This window comes from Scardinius erythrophthalmus (genome assembly GCF_964197995.2).
Source record: "Scardinius erythrophthalmus genome assembly, chromosome: 7".
NCBI classification, from domain to species: domain Eukaryota; kingdom Metazoa; phylum Chordata; class Actinopteri; order Cypriniformes; family Leuciscidae; genus Scardinius; species Scardinius erythrophthalmus.
In genome coordinates this window covers 16,790,039-16,812,197 of record NC_138227.1, presented here as the reverse complement: position 1 = coordinate 16,812,197, position 22,159 = coordinate 16,790,039, and the positions used below count along the sequence as shown (strand labels likewise).

Below are 22,159 nucleotides of genomic sequence, written 5' to 3'. Positions count from 1 at the left end.
AAATAGTATAGAGAGCACGTAGGTGAAGCAAGCGTTACTGCAGTGTGTGTCTCCCTACATGAGCTCTGACAAATAAAAGTACCGTAGCCAATAAAGTTCCAAATTTCCTTGTATGCCTGCATTAATTCGTTCCACAGCCCCTCTTACACTATATAGAACATACTTGTTTAATGGATGCAAACAAAGTGATTTCTTATTCAAAAGAAGTACCTACTCGGGAAGTATGTGATTTCGGATGCATCCGGTGAGTATGTCTTAGGTGAACTTTCCCTTGAGCCTCAAGCAATGTGAAAGAGTCTTGCTGAGAACTGATCATTTGGAGAACTTACCCGTGGAAAACCCACGTGTCAGACTCATCTGCAGGGCTCACATAATTCTCAGGCAGCAGTGCAGAGATGCCTGTTCCCAGAGACGTGCCGTACACCCAGCCCTCACTGGTACTCATCTGCTCCACTGTAGATGAGAAGATAAAGTCTCCTGGCACCAGTTCCAACTCATCGTCATTCTGAGGAGTGTAGGGGTACATCACTCGCAAAGTCTGACAGTGAAACAGAGGTTAGTGTGCATTAAAGTGGATTTGCATGAACTAGTAAAACAATAAAACTGCATGAATGAGACTAATAGCAGGACATTGGCTCAATTGGGCCTCACCTCGTGATTCGCAAATCGAATGTCCCGTGAAAAGAGGGCAGCTAGCCAGTCACAACCCAGCTTTACCTCAATCCCTCTAGCCAACTTTTCCAAGGAAGAAAAATGATTGGTTGGGAAGTGATAGGCTAGAGTCAAATGAAGCTGCTTTTTATGTGGTTCCACATGGACATCTATGAAATAAATAAATAAAATAACTAGTGTCATGAGCATTTTTATGAATTGATAATCATTCTTTATTCAAATACCCTTTTTGATTAATGAATCAGTATCAGTTAATTCAATTTGAACAGATTTTTTAAAACAAATCATTCATAATGTTTAATAGTTTAGCAATTTATCTTGGACAATTATAGATTTAAAGGGATAGTTCTTTTAAATAGAAAATTCTGTCATTATTCACTCTCATGTCTTTGATGTCATGAAGCAAAAAAGGTGAATGTTTTTGCTGCTCTTGTCCATATATTGAAAGCATATAGTGTGCATGGGTCGTCAAGCTCCAAAAAGGAAAAAATAAGCATCATAAAACCATAAAAAAGTACTCCTTTTTATCTTATCCTATATGATATTATGTGCATTATATGAGTTTTCTGAAGCCATATGATAAATTTGAGTCAGGAAAAGAACATTATTTTAGTTTTGCTTATAGTATGTATTAATATTTTTAATTAGCTTTTTTGTAATATTTCAATTTTTTATTAAATTTAAAACCTAAAGGTTAAATAAAAACCTAGGATTGTTTTGGTTGTTTTCTATTAGTTTGCGGAGGTCCTCAGCCCTGGCCGCTTTTAGGGCCTTTTTATAACGTGACATACTGTCTTTCCACGCGATTCTAAAGACCTCTAAATTAGTTTGTTTCCATTTACGCTCTAAATTATGGGTTTCTCTCTTTAGAACATGCGTAGTATTGTTGTCCCATGGTGCTTTACTTTTCTCTCTGACCTTTTTTAATCTAATGGGTGCAACAATATCCAATTTTCCAGAGAGAATGGTGCTCATAGTGCTAGTTAATTCCTCTAGTTCATCTGTTTGTTTGGGTTCACTGAGCAGCTGAGACAGATCAAATAAGCAATTTGAAAAATTATCTATGGTGGATGGAAGGATTGTTCTGCCTGATCGATAACGTGGCGCAGCATGATGTATTACAGGAGTACGTAATATGCAAGTTACCAACATCAACTGACAATGAGCAAGACATTTGTTACAGTATTTATTATTCTTTGTTAATGTTAGTTAATAAAAATACAAGCTGTTCATTGTAAGTTAATGTTAGCTCAGGTCCATTAAATAATATTAACAGATACAACTTTTGGATTGCAATAATGTATGAGTAAAAGTTGAATTTAGCATCAAATAAGATGAAATATATATCAAATAATGAATACTTTCATTGTATTTTTCATTGATAGTTGAAGTTAACTATAAATTAACTAATATTAAGAAATGAAACCTTCTTGCAAAGTGTTACCATTTTAGTTGCGCCAAGGTCATGGGTTCGATTCCCAGGGAAAGCAAGAACTGATAAGAATGTAAATGTGTACCTTGAAATGCAATGTAAGTCGCTTTGGATAAAAGCATCTGCCAAAATGCATAATTGTTAGTTAACAGTAACAACTCTTATTCGCTGATAATTAAATCTTTAAAAATCCATAAAAAGCCCCAAAAATTTACTTTGTTTTTTTTAAATGCCCTTCTTTCACTGTATTGATAAAAGCAGCTTGGACATTCTGCCAAATTTCAACATTCATGTTCCAAGTAAGAACGACATGAGGATGAGTAATGAGCTGATTAGGAAAAAAACGTGAGCACTATCCAGGCACCATCTGTGACAAATGCTCTGATCACGCCTCCCCACCAGCTTTAGTGGCAGCCTCCACAGCAAAGTCAGCCGCAAACTTCTTCAGTGTCTCAGCCACCTGCTCCTCCACAAAGAGGCCAATGAAGTTGGTGGAGGTGTAGAGCTCCAGGGGCAAAGGGCTGGGGAAGCGTCCTCTCCACTGATTCACTGTAGACTGCAGAGCTTCACACAGAGCCACTAGTTTATTGTCTGGACACTGTAAACACATAAAATGAAGAAATGTAAAAAATTCCACTGCATAATTAGAATAGATCACGATTAAAATAGAAATTGTGACTCACCATAAAGAACTGGCAGAGTGTGATGTGTGGAAATATGTTGTGAGCTTTGTTCTTTCCACAAGTCAAGCGAGACTGCTGCCAAAAATGGGATAGCTGGTTTTGTAAAGGCCCACTGGGGCGCAGGTAGAGCACATACTCTCTGGGTAAAGGGTCGTCCAGGAAAGGGTCATCCAAATGTGAGAAAAGCCTAAGGAGACATTTGCACATGATCATAAATTCTAAATGTATGTGTAATTGTAACTGTCAACCAATTATTCTGCTTGTTTTATGTATAGAACTGCTGGATTGATGCAAATGAAGCACTAGAGGGCAGTACAATTCCTTTAGACAGAGGGCTTCAACCCTGCTCCTGGGGAACCAATGTAAAAAAGCATAATGCCTGCTAAAGCTGTGGTACGCAGGGAATGAGAACAGAGGCTGGATTTTTTTTTAAAGGATGTCAAAGGAGGAGAGCTTCACTACGCTGAATAAACCGCTTTTGTGGGAAAACGGCTTATGATTTAATGAATCGACAGCCAATCGGCTAATCTTCAACATATTTGCTCTTAAACATTCGTTTTGGATAGTTTACACAGAAAAAAATCCAGTTTTATAAAAGAAGTCATGGACATTTGGTGACAGGTATGATTCAGTTTAGGGCAATTCTCATTCATTTCTATGGTATCTGCAAACAGTGATTGTCGCACAACTCTGAACTCTGAAATTCAATGACGTCAAGGCTGTAATGTGATTGGTTATCAAGGCACACATGATCCAAGTTGGCTGTTATGCTTTCTCCAATGTTAGAGCCATGGACCCTTGTATCTGCCAATAATAAGACCACGGGTGCGTTCCAGTTCGCCTACTTATACTATGCCCTAAAAGAATGTACTGTTTTCATAAAGAAAGTACATACTTTTGAGTGTGTAGCAGAATACTAGGCAAGCTTTGGGACATACTACTTCATCATAATGTTTAAAATGGCGTCAATCATCTTGTCACAGTTAAATCCTCCACAGTCAATTTAATTTAATTTCCTACCGTGTCAGAGAGACATATAGCAGCGCGTTGATCTGCCAGTCGTGGGTCTTTCATGCAGGAAACTCTCCTTTGCAATCTGTATAATGATGTTTTTAAAAGTACAAAAGTTTTACAAAAGTTCACAATGCTGTTGAAGATGAAATATAATGTGGATAACATTGAATACATATCTTTAAGTCAGGTTAGATACTGATTACTGATCACTCAAGGGTCAAACCCCTTTATCTAAACCTCTCTACTAGTTTTTAACATTTTTATTTGTTTATTTGTAGTTCTAATCCAATTTTTTGTCCAACGCTCAGTGGGTTGTGGCACTGGGTGATTTTAGCCATTAGAGTGTGCACAGATTTGCACTTAGGATTCTAAACGGAAAAAGTAGACCATCCGAGTATCTTTGGAAAACTCATTTCAACATACTACGATTTGGGACACTAATTCTAATTTCAAATACTATTTAGGACGGATAGTATGCGAATTGGGACACAGCACATCTCTGGTTTAGCTACAACCCTAAACAAACACACCTGAACCAGATAATCATGGTACTCAGGTGTGCTGAAGCAGGTTGGAAAAAAACTTTGCAGGAGATTGGGTCCCCAGGAGGAGGGTTGAAGACCTAGGGGTGCAGTTAGGAAAGCTCACCAGTCACATGCAAGCTGAACACTTCTGCCTCCAGTTGATGCCAGAGCTTTCAGCCTGTAAAGAGAAAATATTTTAGAATTACCAGTACCCCATCTCAGAGTCAGACAGCTGCCTCAGTATCCTTAGAAACGCTTTGAACATCTTAGAACGTCAATGGAGAAAGGCATATCGTTCATCATAACATCGTAATATACATCATACATAATTCACCTGCTATATTCTTCGATTCTTCATATCAACAGAAAATTTTACAGGGATAACATGGCTTCTCTTGAGGCTCTCTTGCTTCACAGCATAGAAATGAAATGCTAAAGCCCGCCGGCACGTTGATTGGTTACAGGTAGTTTGTGATGTAATTAACACCAGCGATTTCAAACAGTGTTTTTGAGACTATCTTTAGATAACAACAGTTTTAAAGAGAAAATACGCCGCAATGGTGTTGACTTATGAATTTGCACATGGTTTGTCTCAAAGCATATTAAAAACACCACATAGACAAAAAAAACTTGATTTTTAAGAAACTTGTGGTGTGCAGGCCTGAGCAAGCATACAGTATGATTAGAATATGTGAAGTACAAGAGCCAAGATGCACTTGTTATTTTCCAGTGGACCATGTGTCATGATTTTTTAATCTAATAGACTATGTGCTCACTGCTCACACTGTGACACCATGTTTGAGGTCTGTGACAGTGGAACATGTATAAAAGGAGATGAGATGTTTTTTTTACAATTTCTAACATGTGAGCCAGTGAAAAAGCTGAAATGCTGCGTGGGAGAGGTGATCATCACACTTCTCTCACACCTCAGTGTCTCATACACACTGTGATTGCTTCTTGAAGTTAAAGTTCTACTTTAAAAAGTGTACATCTTTTTTAAGATGCACCTTAAATGGGAAGTATTTCAGTAGTAAATGCAGTTTGGATCATATTTTCTGTGATCTTGCATACTTTTGTTCATGGTTTTCAAAGATCTTCTTTGAAACATCTTTATTTGACTAGCTTCTAACAAGTGACAGATAAATTTGTGCAAAAATATAGTGGTTTCAACACACAACCTTTGAGATCAACAACAAAAAATATGCATAACTATGCATGATAGTATAGTTAGTTGGACTTTATTTGCGTATTACGGAGCCTTGCACAAAATGTGTTCCCTTGGAAAAGAAACGTAAGGGATTACTATTCATTTTTCTGTAATTTAATTACAGTTACTTCTGATGTGATTGCATTAAATACTTTAAAAACGATAGAACAATTCTTTAAGACGTTTATGAAAAAAAAAGGCAGGGTAAGAATACACCCTAATTTGTCATTTTCAGAAAACTTGGAACCTAATGTCAAAAGAAGAAGAGGTAAATTTAACAGCATTTGCGTGACCAAATAGAACAAAAAAAACATTGTGAGACGGTTTCTGTTCTGAAAGCACAACTAAGTGACACTGTGGTTACATCATGGGATTGTAGAGTGTATTAGAGTGTTTCAGCCTCTATAAACAGGTCATCATAAGACCTCACAAAGCCTCGTTTTAACTATTACCACTGAAGCGAAACCTCACGGTATACCAGGACTTCCCCTAAGCTCTGTTCTGCAAAGACCTCGAACAGGAAAGAGTTTACCCAGAGCCACGGACAGTCTGTATATTTCTCAAAAAAGTTAAAAAACTGACTTTTCAGTTATTACTCCCTTGTGACGGTTTAAACCCTTTTTCTAGTACGAATCACAGCTTTGCGATAACTTTTTACAATATTATTTGTTCATTGAAAAGACTATTTAATTGCTGTAGATAACAGCAGTCAACATCTGAACATAAATAAATGACTAGATCGTAAAAACAACAACTTGAAATTCATTATATTTCCATGATCGCGTAAATCCCAACAACATGGAAATTATGAACTATTACATATGATGAAAGGGATTTTTTTTTAAAAATACCAAAGTGTGCTTTACAATGCACATGAGACAATCACTGGGCTAAATATTGCATATTTGCAAATAACAGATGAATCTGTGCTAAAATATCACAGTTTCATTAGGCTCATGGCATTTCACTTGACAACAAACAAGACATGAAACTCACAAAAAAAGTCAGGCGTTTTGTCCTCCCTAATAGTTGATGAATTGATTTAGCTATTTTAAATATTAATATAATATAATATAATATAATATAATATAATATAATATAATATAATATAATATAATATAATATAATATAATATAATATAATATAATATAATATAATATTTATTTGATATGGTTAGTTACATTTTATTCTTTGCATTAAACATTTCTTTTTTCCATTTCCTCATTTTCTTATTAGAACAGACTTTTTCATAATAAAGCAGCCCAGATCAAGTCATCTCACTATACAGTGTAGTAGACTTAATCACAGTGGTAACAGGCCCGAAATACTTTCTCATGCACAGTATGCACTGAGTGAAAAAGAGAAAGAGGCCGAAGAGGTTTACAAGTTAACAAGAGGGTGACAAAACAAATCCGTTTTTATGGCAATCTAATTTCATGGAAAAAGCTCTTGACAACATGAAATATTAACGTGCATACCAAGCATGATAGTGAAAACATCCACTGATTAAAAATTTAAGTAGGTCATAACGCTTCAAGTAATATTTTCCCATCATATAACCAAAAACATCTTAAAACGAGATAAAAACTGAATAACCGCCCAGGCGCCCACACAAGCCTCACTCACAACCTGCCATGTCCTAAGATGCCTTTTATGTCTTACTAGCTATTTCCAATTTAAATTGTATTACTCATATACAATTTGCTGAAGGTGCAGTGGGGGTGATTCTTTATAAATTCCAGTGACACATATGATAATTAAATAATTATGACTGTTCGTCCGAAAAGCTGTGATTACTAAAGTCTTTCACGCCTATTTTGCTCAATGAATTTGTACATCTATCATCTACATCAAGTGTATTGAACAAAAACATAAATGTAAATGGAGAGGGGCACTTACATGAGCAAAATCTTTGTATTGTTTTGTGGTATATGATATAAATGATCTAAAAGGAGATTATTTTTGTGGATATTTATATCAAAGCTTTTAGCATTAGCAACCAGCAGGCTGTAAACAAGATTAACTTCACAGGTTTACAGCCTGTTCTATTTTTTGTTCTCGTTTAATGATGCATCTAATTGTTTTCCACAAATCATTTCAGATAATCTCCACAAAGTGTCTTTCATAATCATCCAGCTGACCAAACAGGCACGAACACACCTTTCACTCGGATCTTTGGGGAAATCCCACAGCTCAGACCTCTGCATCCCTATGTTTCCTGTTTACAGATCTTCCGTTTAGCCTGATTCTTTGCCAAGAGGCTCAAGAGTCACTGCAATCCAGAAGAACACTTTCAACAACTGGTTTTGCAGACAGATAGATGTACTGCAGTACTGGACTGTTTGCACTCAAAAGTAATAGCCTACATGTAAAGATTCTAAATATAAATAGCTTTTATAATAGTAAGGACACATTAAATCAATCAAATGCGACATTAGAGACATTTATAATGTTACAAAAGATTTCTATTTCAAATAAATGCTCGCAATTCTGACTTTAATACGCAATTGCGACTTTACATCACACAATTCTGACTTTATATCTCCCAAATCTGAGAAAAATACTCTGAGAAGGAGTAGCTCACTTTTAAATGAAAATTCTGTCATCATATACTCACCCTCATGTTGTTTCAAACCTGTATGAATTTCTTTCTTCTGCTGAACAGAAAGGAAGATATTTAGAAGAATGTCAGTAACCAGACAGTTTCTTGGTCCCATTGACTTCCATAGTATATTTTTTTCCTACTATGGAAGTCAATGGGACCCAGAAACCGTCTGGTTACTGACATTCTTCTAAATATCTTCCTTTCTGTTGAGCAGAAGAAAGAAATTCATACAGGTAAGAAACAACATGAGGGTGAGTAAATGATGACAGAATTTTCATTTTAAAGTGAACTACTCCTTTAAGTCAGAAATGTTACATGTAAACTCTCGTGAGATAAAAAGTCGCAATTATCTTTTAAAATGTTTTATTCTGTGGCGGAAACAAGCTTCCATAGTTTCCTGAGCCCCAAATCAGCATATTATAATTATTTCATGTGACACTGAAAACTGGAGTAATGACTGTTGAAAATTCAGCTTTAGCAGGCATAAAACACTCTAAATAGTAACAATACTATTTTTATTTGTTATCATTGTGTCCTTGTGTTTCTTCCAGAGCTTCATTCTGAGCAGGAGGGTGGAAGGACACCCGCATTTGGACGCACGGCTCTCATTCTGGCAATCGCACAACCGCCACAGATGGTGGACTCACAAATGAGAGAACACACACTGATACAGGCCCCTTATAAACAGTGGAGGAGTGGAAGAGTAGGCTGACTTTAGAACAACTGCTTCTGTGGATCCCACTCTTGTGCCTGTGTCTGTTTTTTCAGAGGTGGAGGAGAGGTTCGCTCCCTATTGACGCTAGTGTGCTGGCCTACATCTGTTTCCTTTATCCCAGCAGCCACCGAGGGAGCTGAGCCAAAAAGGAAGAAGAAAAAGATACGATTGATCTCACTGACGCCCGGCAAGAGCAACAGACACTATCCCACAAGCCCCAAGGCCCACAAGTACCAGCTGCCATCCCTGCCACACAGAGAGCACAGCTGTTCATCCCAAAATATGGCCAGCCAACACCTGCAGGCCTGTCGGCAAATGTGGCCAGACCAGGACCGGCAACAGGGACAGCTGACGGCCCACTTGTATCCACAGAACATCACATCACAACAGAAAAATGAAATGCATCCTGCGAGGGACATAATGTGGCCTTTCAGTACGGAAAATGATCAGGATCTCAGTATTTATACACCAGGAGGTCATGGTCGCTATCTCATCTCCTGCTCTGTCATCTTTCAGGAAGGAAGTTGATGACATTTACACAGCGTGACCCTGAGACGAAACCACAGCACTATTATACGCGCAGACTGACTACTGGTAAACGCTACCTATGACAAGACAGAAATGATGATATACGTATGAGCAAGAGAATAACGAGAAGGACTGGTTAGTGTAATCAGACTTAACGGTTCACCCAAGAAGGAAAATACTGTCATCGTTTGCTCACCCTGCTGTTGTTCCAAACCTGTAGGACTATGTCAAGTCAAGTCAAGCTCAATTGTCATTCATCCGTAGTATACGTTTCGTACGGACCGAGGTGCATAACCAATGCAAGAATAAACAGCAAAAGATCACAACCTCCTACAATAGACAGTGCAACACAGCCCTCAACCATTCATATGATACACAAAATACAATACATAGCAAACGGTAAACAATACACAGTAAACAGAAAAATAGTGCAAATCGCCAGTAGACAGAAAAAAGTGCAATAGACAGTTAGCATGTGAACAAAAAGAGGAATTTTTGAAGAATATCTTGCCCACACTTTTTTAATACAATGAAAGTTAATGAGAACTGTATTCTGTCAAGCTCCAAAATAAAAAAATACACCATAAAAGTATTAAAATTTGTCAAAATGACTCTTTAGGCTGTTATTCAGTGCAGGTCTGGACATCTGCCTCATCTTGAACTTGAACTGCCACAAACTTGGTGAGTTTAAGAGAGAAGTTGTGATCAGTGTAGGGGGAAACGAAAACACACATTACAAGAAATGCGAGTTACGTAATCAGATTACTTTTTTCAAGTAACTAGTAAAGTAACGCATTACTTTTAAATAAAAAAAAAAAACATCAGTTACTTTTTCAAATAAGTAACCCAAGTTACCTTTTCCCATTCATTTATTGACACCTCTCCTGTCCCCATGTTGAGAGAAATCAGGAGTAAAGTTCAGAGGCGTTGTGTACGCTGTGTGTATATGATGGCTGTTGAATCTCACTTTATTAACCAAAGTTTTTGATGCTGACCTTTGAAGATCCAATTCAACCATACTAATAAGCAAAAATGACTAGATAAACATCACATTTAATTTATTTATTTTTTTGCTGAAGTGAGAGAGTTGAAATTTCCTGCTTCCTATTACTCAGCCATCCAGAATTGTTTAAGCTGCACTCTTTACTGTACAGTCGTGAATTTGCATTTTCTTCAGTCAAGGCTTACTCATTTTACTTTTGGTGTGAAAGGGCCTTTACATTTGCACAAAAATAGAACTTGTGTTTTTTGTTATTAAAAAAACAAACAAGCAAGCCCAGCTCAGGTGAGGAAAAAGTAAAGCTAAAGTAATGCAACGCTTTGCCTTCCATGAAAAGTAACAACACAATATTGTAATGCATTACTTTTAAAAGTAACTTTCCCCAACACTGGTTGTGATGTCCAATTTGTGAACGAATCATTCTTGTGAATCAGATGTTCTCAAATAATCTGTTAATCCAGTTCACAAAAACTAGGCTGCATTTAAATCCAATTTGTTATGCCCTTCCCTTGCTAACTTCCCTCCGTCTCGTTCACTCGGGTGTACGTCATTGCTTACATTGCATGAGTGCCCACTACTGGCACCCTTGATCACTTGGAATCTGCTATGGAGCTGATTTTTTTTTTTTTTTTTTTTTTTTTTTTTTTTTTTACATATATAGTTTTTTTCCCCATATGAATTTGTTTTATGCAGCATTTTATATGCCTGTAAGTATGTTTGTTAAATAATTAAATATAAACAAATATTAAATATGAATATATTTATATTAAAAATACACAAATGAAAATGATAAAAATACAATAAACTATAACTGTATTTAAAAAAAGTTTAAGGTAGCTACAACAAGTATTAAATATAGTTAAATGTCAAAATAACGCCAATATCATACACTAGTGTGGGGTGGGGGTAAATTAAGAGCGACCTGCTGTGACGTCACAATCATGGTGGAATTGTGGACTATGGATCCGCCTGAAGTGTACATGTTGAGTAGACTCACTCCCTTGGTCAGAATCGAGGGGTAGAGGGTCTGTACAAATAAAATTTTGTCGTCCACTGGACGAAGTTGAATGCACTTCAAAATGGCGGTGGGGATTCCCAGAGGGGAAGTGCTTAGGGAAGTTCGCAAGTATCGCTAAAAGTGGAGAATGATTGTATTGATCAGAATGATTCTACTGATCAGAATCATACTGATCTATATGGTTTTACTGATAGGAATGATTCTACTGATTGGAACAATACAGATCAAAACGATTTTCTAATCGCCAACTGATCCGGTTGCAAAAGTTAACAGCTCTCTGGAGGGGAAGGTTATCAGTGAATAATAATTTAAATTTCAATAAATTTGAAAGTAATATTGAAGTTTTATGGTGTTTTTTTTTTTTTTGAGCTCGACATTTCACTTTCATTAAAGTGGTCAGGATTTTTCTTAAAAAAAAATCTGCTTTTGTGTTCCACTGAAAAATAAAAGTCATCATATATGGGGTTGGAACAGCATGAGGGTGAACAAAGGATGACAGAATTTCCAAAAAAAAAACATCCTTGTGATCAGTTCCAAATGCAACAGGACCAAACAAGTAATCACCAGGACCACAAAAAAAAAGAAAAAGAAAAACTTCCCACACAAGACTGAGCGCACATCGGCTGTGCTTTATTTAATTTTGAACAGCTGCATAGTCTTGGGTTTTCTCATATATGTGCCAAAATAAGAATGAAAACAAAAACCTTGTGACTTACAAATCATTCATGCTGTAATAAACACAGATGTTCCTTCCTCATGTTACAGGACACCTTTACCATCTTTTTACATTGACTGGGTCAGTATGATGGTACTCCTATCTCAGTTGGTTCACATCAGGGCAGTTGACACATCTGAAAGCTCTTAACTTTAAAAGAGTCCTTTACAGGAAATCAGGACAGTTCACTGTTGTTATGTGGGTCAATACATCCATAAAGGAAAAAGAGGAAAAGCATATTAATAACTCCTGACTAAGCTGTAGTTTTTACATTTATTTGTTACATTGTCACATTTATATAATATATAATTGTAATTTTAGATTTATATATGTATATAAGAAAATATTAGTGAAGGAAACACTGAAGGATGACTTTCTCAAATAACATGACATCGTTAGGCTACATTGATTTAGACATTATTCCCCAGTTTAGATCGTGATCTCTGTGGGTTTTTTGACACAATTACCAAAAATGGCTAGAAGACTTTCTCTTATGTGATGCTCAATGTGGCTGCAAAAACACATCACTGACCTGAATGACAAACAAAAGCCTTTCTTGTAAGCGATATAATACAAGCCATTTGCATTGCATGATAACCATTATTTTCATGTCTAGTGTACATTATCCCATAGGTTAGTCAGTCAGTTTCGTGACTTTATACTGACTTGAAGTCAAAGTAATCCACCTCAACAATAATTTAATTAGGTTCTATAGCGTGTTAAGACACAATACAAACGAACTTTGAGAGACAAAAACATTATTTATAAATACATGGATGATTTTACGAAGAACGCCATTATAGTCTATATTATAAATATGGGACTTACGCTCTCATCTGAGGAAACCCCATCGACAGCAGCACGTCCAGATTGGATCCATGTTTGACAGAGACGCAATTGTTATGTCTCAGTCTGCGCGGAATAATCTTTGAGTAAAGATCCTCCTTTGCTGCCATCCTTTAGTCCCATCAAATGATACTGACGATAGGCGGGTACGACACATCCACATCTGCTAATTTAGCGATTTACACTATGACTGCAATAAGCATAATCGGCCCCTCCTCCTGACAGCGGCAGCGTATGTTTGTATACAGTAGTAGTAAGTACAGTAGATTAACAGAATGTCTGCGTCTCAAAATCTAGTCAGCTCCCTACATACTAAAATACATTTGGACCATCATAGGCGGGTTTCAAGTGTGAACAAAGCAGCATATTTGAGAAACGCGCCAGTATGGCAAAAAAAAAGAGCAATCTATATAGGAAGGTCACGAGGTTTTAGACACAGCTCAAGTGTTATGCTTGTCAAACTAGCAGGGACCCGTTCACTCGTCATGCTTGACACTAACCATCTTTAATTAGTCTAATTTACCTAAAAGTCCAAAGTTAATAAGGTTTTAAAATACTGTTAGCCTACACACATGACATGAAATAACAAGTAACTCCACACATTCAATCACATATTTTATTTACTTCCATGTAATTCCAATACTAATTTAAAGTGAGTCAAAAGGATTTATTTGATTCATTAACATATTGACAAAATATATGACAACATTGGAGAATTTTTTGGTGGTAATTTGGTAGTGCTGACTATAATAATACATAGACCGATATAATTGAATTAAACCTTCTATTCGCGACCACGTCTTATTGAAGTAAAGAAAACACTTTTGGCTCTGCGCAAAAACCTCTTTACGACAAAAAAACAGGATGGGTGTGGAAGGCCATAGCAAAGTCAATTGTTTCTCGTTTCTATCTGAAACGTACAACAATTGGAGCCCCACCTACCGCTGAACAATGACCTGTGATATAGAAGTCTGAAATAGGAAAACATTGACAAGTTCATAACTTATGTTAAAACAAATATAAAGGGATAGTTCACCCAAAAATGTACATTCCGTCATCATTTACTCACTCTCGTATCGTTCCAAACCTGCATTACTTTCTTCCGTTGAAGACAAAAGATGATATTTTGAAGAATGTTAGTAACCAAACAGCTTTGGCTACCACTGACATCCAAAAAATCTTAAAAGAAATAATCTTTTATGTTCCACAGAACAAATAAAGTGATACAGGTTTATACTGTATATTGTAAAAATTAAAATTTTGGGGTGAACTATGCCTTTAAGCTATGTTCGTTTAAGCAGAGCCTTTATATCTCAGCTTCTTGGCCAACAATTAACCATTTCTCTGAGTGATCAGTTCTGACCCTGCACTGACGGGTCATAAGGCACAATTTGACAAAACACACATCCCGCCTCTTGGAAAGCCCTCTTCATCTCCACCTAGTGGTAAAACATGAAATATATTTTTACACTGGGGCACAAAAATACCACTTCCAGATCAATTTAATTTCATATCAGCCAGTTTCAAGATCTGTTTATGATAGTTGATGCTGTTTTCACAACATGTTCAAAGTTGTGTAATTACCAGTACATTATTACAAGACCAGTAAAAAAAAAAAAAAAAGCATCAAACTCATAATTACAAATTGGAATGTCAGGCTTCTCTAACTTGACTGTTTTAATGTCGTAAAAACAACAAAAATGGCAGCAGTTTAAAGTAGTTCGGTAGCTATATACATACACTAGGTTGCAAAAGTTTGGGGTCGTTAATTATTTTCTTGAAAGAAAGAAATTAATACTTTTATTCAACCAGGTGACAGTGAAGTAAAGTTTTCAGCAATACTAAGATGTTTCTTGAGCATCAAATCAGCATATTAGACTGATTTCTGAAGGATCATGTGACACTGAAGACTGGAGTGATGATGCTGAAAAATCATCTTTGCCATCACAGGAATCAATTACATTTTAAAATATTAAATGTAAAAATATTTTTGATCAAATAAATGCAGACTTGTTGAGCATCAAAAATATTAAAAAAATCTTACAGACCACAAACCTTTGAACACTAGTGTACATTTATGTTTGATATAATTCATAATGTCTTAATATAGAATAATTTCAATTATAAACCAAAGACATTCAAGTGGTTTACAGACAGTGCATCTAGTACAAAAGTTTTGATGTTATGAAAGATAAAATTTCCAATAGCACATGAATAGCTACTTGTTGCCTCCTAATTACAGTAATTCACACATTGCATAAATTAAATTACAAACAAGCATTATATAAAAGTCAAAAGATCTGCCTTACCAGCCGCTCTTGGTCCTTACACAAGCCCACCACAGCACCGCCACTGCCGGGCAATTTGACTGCAGATTCAAACTACACAGACAAGAAAAAATCATTCAGATGTGCTGCTTTTTTTCCTGCAGGTCAGATTGCTTCTAGTATAATGGAATAATTTAGTGCACCAGTTAATTTACCAGATATATTAGGGAAACAATGCATTGGCATTCATTTACCTGTCTCGCAAGCTGTACCATTTTCAGATTTCCAGGGCCCAAGCAATCTTCAGTATACACCGACCTGATGGACAAAATGTAACTTCAACAGTGGTATCTATTTAGCTATTTATAAATGAACTTGTATTAAAATCCTGTTTGATTTCAACCACATAATGAAGGATTCGTTATTGGTTCTTTTAGCTTAAAACTAATCCACGTTAATCCACAGATTAGCGACATGCTGTTAAACCTCCATTCAACTTAAAACATCATACCGCCGTAGCTCAAAGTTTTCATCCATGAGCTGTGCGAGTCTGGCCCAGTCCTTACACAGGAAGGCAGCCCTGCATACGGTGAGAAAAACTTTAAAGCACTTTTCATTGATCTGAATTTTACATGAAAAGTACAACGCTACAATTATTGAAGGACCAATCCTCAAAGATCAACCAACCGGGCTTGGTCTGTGAGTTCAGCAAACGATTTCATAGCTTCAACCACAGCAGAGTCACCTGTCCAGAAAGAACAAGACTTGTGAAAAGCTTCATTTATTCACTATCAAGACATAAACCAAGACATAAAGCAGGACTTACCGTTTAACCACCGCTGTCTAACATTACTGTGAATCCGTCCAGAATCACTCGGATCGCTCAAGTACGCCAGCCAGAACAAGGGAAGATCGTTCATGTCCAAGGGAATGTATTCTCCTATTTAAAAGAATAGATTAACATGCAGTGCAGTCACTTAAAATGTAGGTTTCTATAGAAAATGCACTACCGTTTAAAAGTTTGAGGGAAAATAAATGAATACTTTTATTCAGCAAGGATGCACAAGTGACAGTAATGACTTTTACATTCTTAATAAATAAAAAATGTTTTTTGAGCAACAAATCCGCATATTAGAATGATTTCTGAATGATCATGTGACACTGAAGACTGGAGTAATGATGCTGAAAATTTATATATTTTCAATGTAATGTTATTTTACAATGTTACTGTTGTCACTGTATTTTATATCAAATAAATACAGCCTTGGTAAGCATAAGAGACATCAAAAACATTCAAAAACTTTTTTAGGGTTATATACAGTACAATAATGATTTATTTTATTTATATTGCCCAGAATAATATTTCTGTTCAAAGACAGTACCATAACCCCGCTCGTCCATAAGCTGTTTGTTGAAGTCCATGTAAACCAAGCCTTCATAGACCTATTAGAAAGTTAATACAGAGACAGTCATGTTCCATGAAGTCTAAGTCAGATTGGTAAAATTAATATATATTATATATATATTATATTATATATATATATATATATTATATCACCTGCACAACTCGATCCTGTAGACCAGCTGTGATGAACAGCTCATCTGTCTCTACGTTGAGGATGAAGTTGGCTCTGACTGGTTTAGGAAGATCCTGACTCAGGATAAAGTTTATGTAAGCTAATAGTTTTTTCCCAACATTAAAAAAGTAGTTCTAAATCCATCCACTGATTGGTGAATGCTGAACATACGTTATCTGTGATGTTGTAAAACTTCATCAGGCACTTCAGTGTGGCAGACACAATCGCACTACACAGAAAACACCCAAATGCTAATGTTAGAATACTTAAATTTGCAGATGAAACGGCAAGTGTTTGACACTTGAATAATGATTATAATGCATCTTGTTTGATTACAAATCAAATAGACATGAATGAGCTTTGGAGAAACTGACTGTTAATGTTCATTGAAGTTTTTTAGTCAATGTTTTACTTACCTACTGCCAGCTAAACCCTAGAATACATCAAAGAAATGTAGTACAGCGTTTCTCCACATTCTTAGTACTTCAACTCTAGATAGACAACTGCAAATATCATTAGTAATAAGTCTTACCACTTGCCGAGGAATGTTTGTGTCATACTTGAGAGTAAAATTCTGCTTGGACAGAGCAATGCTGTCAGAAAAAAAGAAAGAAAGCAAATGTAGTCAGTGTCTTAATCATTCCAATTACACAACAGATATTTTCTTCCGTATTATTCCATACACAAGTGTAATGGATTATCGAAAAAAAAAATACAGTGCAGGGATTTGAATCATTCCAGCGGTTGTTGATTGGATTTTTTTTTTTAAATTAAAGTTTAATAAAATCAGTTTGCAAAGAAATCTATGATCTCCAAAATACTTCCAGATCAATTATTATCTTCATTTTTATACTGTATATCCTAATGATAATGAAAACATATTTGTCAAGTTGCCAGACGTGACTAAATGTATTTCTGTCCAATTATAATGAAGAGACAAAATTATTTGTCTATTTCAATACAGTACATGGAACAATACTTCAATAAAGAGACAGTATTGAATTTAAAAAGAGACACTGCCATTGTATCACTGTATTATCTACATAAGCCATGTCTACATAAAGTGATTGGACCCTGAAAACCATGTACAGTATTTATTGTGTTTATTGTATCTCACCCTTGTTCAGAGCAGAACTGGTAAAACTTTTTACAAGTGGCTTGTAGAAGTCTCAGACCTCCCAAATACCTGTAAGGTAAATAAATGAACACTAATGATAATAATTTGTTTTGTTGTATTGTAAACATAAGACATATGGGTTTGGGTCGACATGAGAGTGAGTAAATGATGAGAGATTGTTAATTTTGCACGACTTATTCCTTGTTTAAAGTTTCCATATTGTTGAAGTCCATGCAAAAAAAACACACCAAAAAAATCAGAGACAAATACTTTGGACAAACCCTTCTTTCCGGCTGATCTGAAAGAGATCCTGCAAGCTTCCAAACTCCGTAGGGTCGTTCAGAGGATGAGGTAGAATGGCCTTAATAAAAACAGTGAAATGAATGAAGAACAGAGCTTTCCTTGATCAGTCTTATATCTGTTTTTTTGTTTTACCAGAGTCTGGCTCTCCATGAGTGTGACCTCAGCCCAGAAGTTAGCAATGGTCATAGCAATGGTTTTCCCATTGAAACCATCAGAGGGGTTCCCCATGAGTCCAACCCTGTGAGTCAACACACAGATGTATGTACAGTAATGAAAAGCAGGTAGGCATTTGTGGATACTAGCTAATGTGTTCTGACTGACCTGGCATATGAGCGGCATGTAATAGGTTTCGATGGGGACAGCTGCTGTTTAGAAGAATAGTGAGCGAGCCATTTCGTGTAATCAGACAGACCCTGTAATAACAGATGTTAACATTCTCAATATGTATTAATACAAAATGTATGTTTAGAATAGTGGGGTATACACTCCTGTTCGGTGTCAATGAGTTGCATTCAGCAAGGATGCATTAAATTGGTCAAAAGTGATAGTAATTTATAATGTTACAAAAGATTTCAAATAAATGCTGTACTTTTTAACATTCTACACAATAAATCCTGAAAAAAAGTGGCAGAGTTTCCACAAAAATATTAAGCAGCACAACTGTTTAAAACATTGAGAATATAATAAGAAATGTTTTTCAACACCAAGGATGATAACTATAACGATAATGATAAAGATATAGTTTTAAAAACTGTTGTAAATATAAAAGAATAGCAGAGTCCACAACTATAACAATAAAGGCACTGAGTAACAATATCATTGGAATCACTTTCAGAACGATTTTTTTTCCGGCTGATGAAAGATAAAAACATTGACAGCCAATCAGAATCCATCCTCGAGCATTTAAAGTGCGGACGATAACCCTGCAGTGCGCACTTAGGATAAACGGCATTATCGTTTGTTGATGTCAATGTTAATATAGTTATCGTTATTGTTCTTGGTGTGTGAACGGGCCTTGAGATTGCTTTTGAAGGATCATGTGACACTAAAAACTAAAGTTATGGCTGCTGATATATAAAAATAACCTAAATAATGCTACATTTGTACCCACCACTTGTCCAATTAGTTGAAATCCTGTTGGTAACTTCATCCCATAAACAGGAACCTTCTCCTCATTTATAAGCCATTCCTACAACCAGTAAAATCCTATTTAATATTGAAGTTAACATTAAATCTAAAGACACAAACAAAGGTTTACATTTTAAAACTCAAAGATAATTTAAAACATTTACCCAAAAAAAGCCAAAGGTTCTATCTTTAACGTCTGGGTGTTGAACAAGGAAATCAGATATGTACGGTAAGGACTCTTTACGCAGACAGTAGAACACCACACTTGCCAGACGGGATGCGGTGACGCCCTCTCGAGGCTTCTCAGTGAAGCGCATGACCCTGGTGTGCACACAGATTCAACATCTTGTAGTGAATGCTTAAACTCAAGTAGTGCTCACTGCTCACTGCAGAGCCAAATGACGTCCACCTTCTAGCTCCACCCATTATGCCTAAATGACATCTAGAGAGGGGGAGCTGGCCACCCATGGCTCTGCAGTGAGCAGCCTCTCCTTAAATTAAAAGAAAATGATTACATCTTCCATCGGGCCATATATTAAAAATGTCTAATTGTCAGTTTGAATTTTAAAATGCTACTTTATTATTTATGTCTACATATAGTAGGCTATATGATTATAAACATAAGCATACATGTTGTCATATGTAAAAAACACTTTTCTATCTAAAGTTTATTTGTATTTATGTCCATAGGTATGTTTATATTCAATGATTATGTCTAATGTTTATTTTCTGCACACAATTGCCTAAATGTAATTTATGAAAACGTCAAAACATATTTCCATTCTATGACACATTAAAAGGAGAATTAAGAACCAAACCCTGCTATTTAGAGTACATAAAATTGCCATTCACCATAAATAAAACAAGAATCTATTAGTCTTGGCTAATTTTTATAATATCAGAAGGTATTTCTCCGACCTGGCAAGATATTAATGTCTATTTCAATGTTTTTTTTTAATAAAAGATGCCACTGCATTTTAAAGCACTACTTTTTTACTTTACAAGTATGTTTATATAATATTTACTTGTCTATTCATGTTCATTTGATGTACATTTCGTTTGAATCATGATGTCACCGATAACGTCAAAGACATTTCCATTTAATGATAAAATTAATAAATGCTAACGCACAAACTCCTGCTATTAAGAGGGCATGACAATGGCCATGGAACACTAAATTAAAAAAAAAATATATATATAAAGAATCTAATAAGCTTGGCTAATTTTATCATATCAGAGGGTACTTCTTCCATGACAACACAGCAAAAATAAAAGTAAAGATGCTATGTCATGTCTCACCGATGGGTGTTCGGACAAACTTCAACAATTCCTCTGGAGTAGCTCTTCTCTCCTGACTCCAGCTCATAATATATAGCAAGTTCTCCAGGCTGAAGTATTAAATTGTAATGAGAATTAAAATTGAGCCGAAATTACTAATTATTTCAGCAGGTTAAATGAGTAATAATATATAATAAATAATGATAGATAAATAAATAATGATATAAAGTTATAAAATGATGAGTGAGAGTAAATACAGTTGTGTCTGTGCCACCTGAGAGTCCCACTATGGTGCAAGCGGGAAAGTACAAATCAGTACGAACATGGTTGGGTTTGACATCTCACCTACAAGAACCAACTTGTTACAACACAGTCAATATGATCTCTCTTACCTTAGATCTGAAAAAGCGAATGACTTGTGCAATATCAAAGTTTTGATCAGCACAAAGCATGTCTCCTGCGATCTGCAAATGCAATATGAGAACACACAATTGAAAGCAGCCCTTTCAATTTAATATTTAAGTCAAATAAAATAGGTTTTGGAAAAAGGTGCGACTAAATGGACAATATGCAGTGTTTTAATAGCTCAATGCGGTGTCATACCACCATAATGTCATCTTGTAGCTGTCGGCTTCGGATGGCCAATTCAAGGTCTGCAACAGCCCCGAGTCTGTCATCCAGAGTGGTGCTGCCATCATTCACAACATTCTCCACCGGAAAGTCATTGGCTGTTGCCCACCGCTCATAGTGTTTGTATCTGAATTGAGTGCAGTTTTGAACCAATATACAATTTTAAATTAGTTTAATGGCTGCTATTGTGCATCTTAAACATACAAAAAGCCACACTTCCTGCACTTATTTTCACAAAAAAGATATGTAAACATTACAAAAAAATTGTTGGCATGTTTGTCAAAATGACAGAACAAGGACTTACTTATCAGCATTCGTGACCAGATAGACTTCACTGAAGAGCTGGCGACTGGGAGAGAGGGTAAATACTGTGTTGCATTAGTTTGCATGGAAAACACCTTTCGCAATGATGTTAACAACAAATATAATGACTCACGTGTTGACGGTTTCCCACCAGAAATCCAATATTTTCTTTCCACCCACTCCAGGTAACAGAGCTTTGGGCACACCGGCCAGTTGAGCATACAGACCTGTAATATCACTCTTGAAATATAGAGACATGTTGAACATTGCATTACATCTTTTCTTTCTTGTTTTGAACAAAACAACGTGGCATTAAAGTTATTACAAACGCCAACTGCAAAATGACACAAAGTTTTAAGAAATCATAATCGTTTTTGCAGCTCACAGGAAAACGTTTAAATCAGTTGATTTACCTTAATCTGTGTCTCTAAAACCGTGCCGTGCCCTGCAACTAACAGTATGCAAATCATTGCTCTGGCTTATTATTAAATTTTATTTGAAATAGCAACGCATAATCCTTCCATCACAGGATCCGTAGACGTAGAGAGTCCATAGTGCAACTAATAACACAGTTACAACTTTGAACTCACTCACGTC

At 36.0% G+C, this 22,159-nt stretch overlaps 2 protein-coding genes across 2 annotated transcripts in view; both read right to left on the bottom strand.

Moving 5' to 3' along the window:
* Positions 1–13,579, bottom strand: part of ubash3bb (ubiquitin associated and SH3 domain containing Bb) — a 21,283-nt gene extending 7,704 nt beyond the window's left edge. The window contains exons 1-6 of the mRNA XM_081371070.1: positions 12,942–13,579; positions 4,450–4,503; positions 2,788–2,974; positions 2,504–2,702; positions 652–821; positions 330–538 (exon numbers count right to left, since the gene is read on the bottom strand). Of these exons, the coding sequence (XP_081227196.1) occupies positions 330–538; positions 652–821; positions 2,504–2,702; positions 2,788–2,974; positions 4,450–4,503; positions 12,942–13,069 (947 nt within the window). The 5' untranslated portion in view covers positions 13,070–13,579. The remainder of the gene's footprint in view (positions 1–329; positions 539–651; positions 822–2,503; positions 2,703–2,787; positions 2,975–4,449; positions 4,504–12,941) is intronic.
* Positions 13,564–22,159, bottom strand: gkup (glucuronokinase with putative uridyl pyrophosphorylase). The gene is made up of 23 exons (XM_081371071.1): positions 21,976–22,159; positions 21,696–21,802; positions 21,564–21,608; positions 21,233–21,386; positions 21,022–21,093; positions 20,651–20,739; positions 19,516–19,672; positions 19,335–19,412; positions 18,545–18,636; positions 18,356–18,461; positions 18,202–18,281; positions 17,921–17,989; positions 17,336–17,396; positions 17,220–17,236; positions 16,975–17,032; positions 16,785–16,877; positions 16,609–16,669; positions 16,053–16,166; positions 15,914–15,971; positions 15,738–15,806; positions 15,481–15,544; positions 15,269–15,340; positions 13,564–14,398 (listed from the first exon to the last, which is right to left on the bottom strand). Exons 1-23 carry the CDS (start codon positions 22,030–22,032, stop codon positions 14,312–14,314), a joined length of 1,860 nt encoding a protein of 619 aa, XP_081227197.1. The 5' UTR covers positions 22,033–22,159; the 3' UTR covers positions 13,564–14,311.

Excerpts from the sequence above, each read along its gene's own strand:
- gkup (XM_081371071.1), bottom strand. The coding sequence starts at position 22,032 with ATGATTTGCATACTGTTAGTTGCAGGGCACGGCACGGTTTTAGAGACA. Across the intron at positions 21,803-21,975 it reads TTTTAGAGACACAGATTAAG|AGTGATATTACAGGTCTGTA; the intron begins GTAAATCAACTG and ends CTATATTTCAAG. Across the intron at positions 21,387-21,563 it reads CTGGTCACGAATGCTGATAA|ATACAAACACTATGAGCGGT; the intron begins GTAAGTCCTTGT and ends CACTCAATTCAG.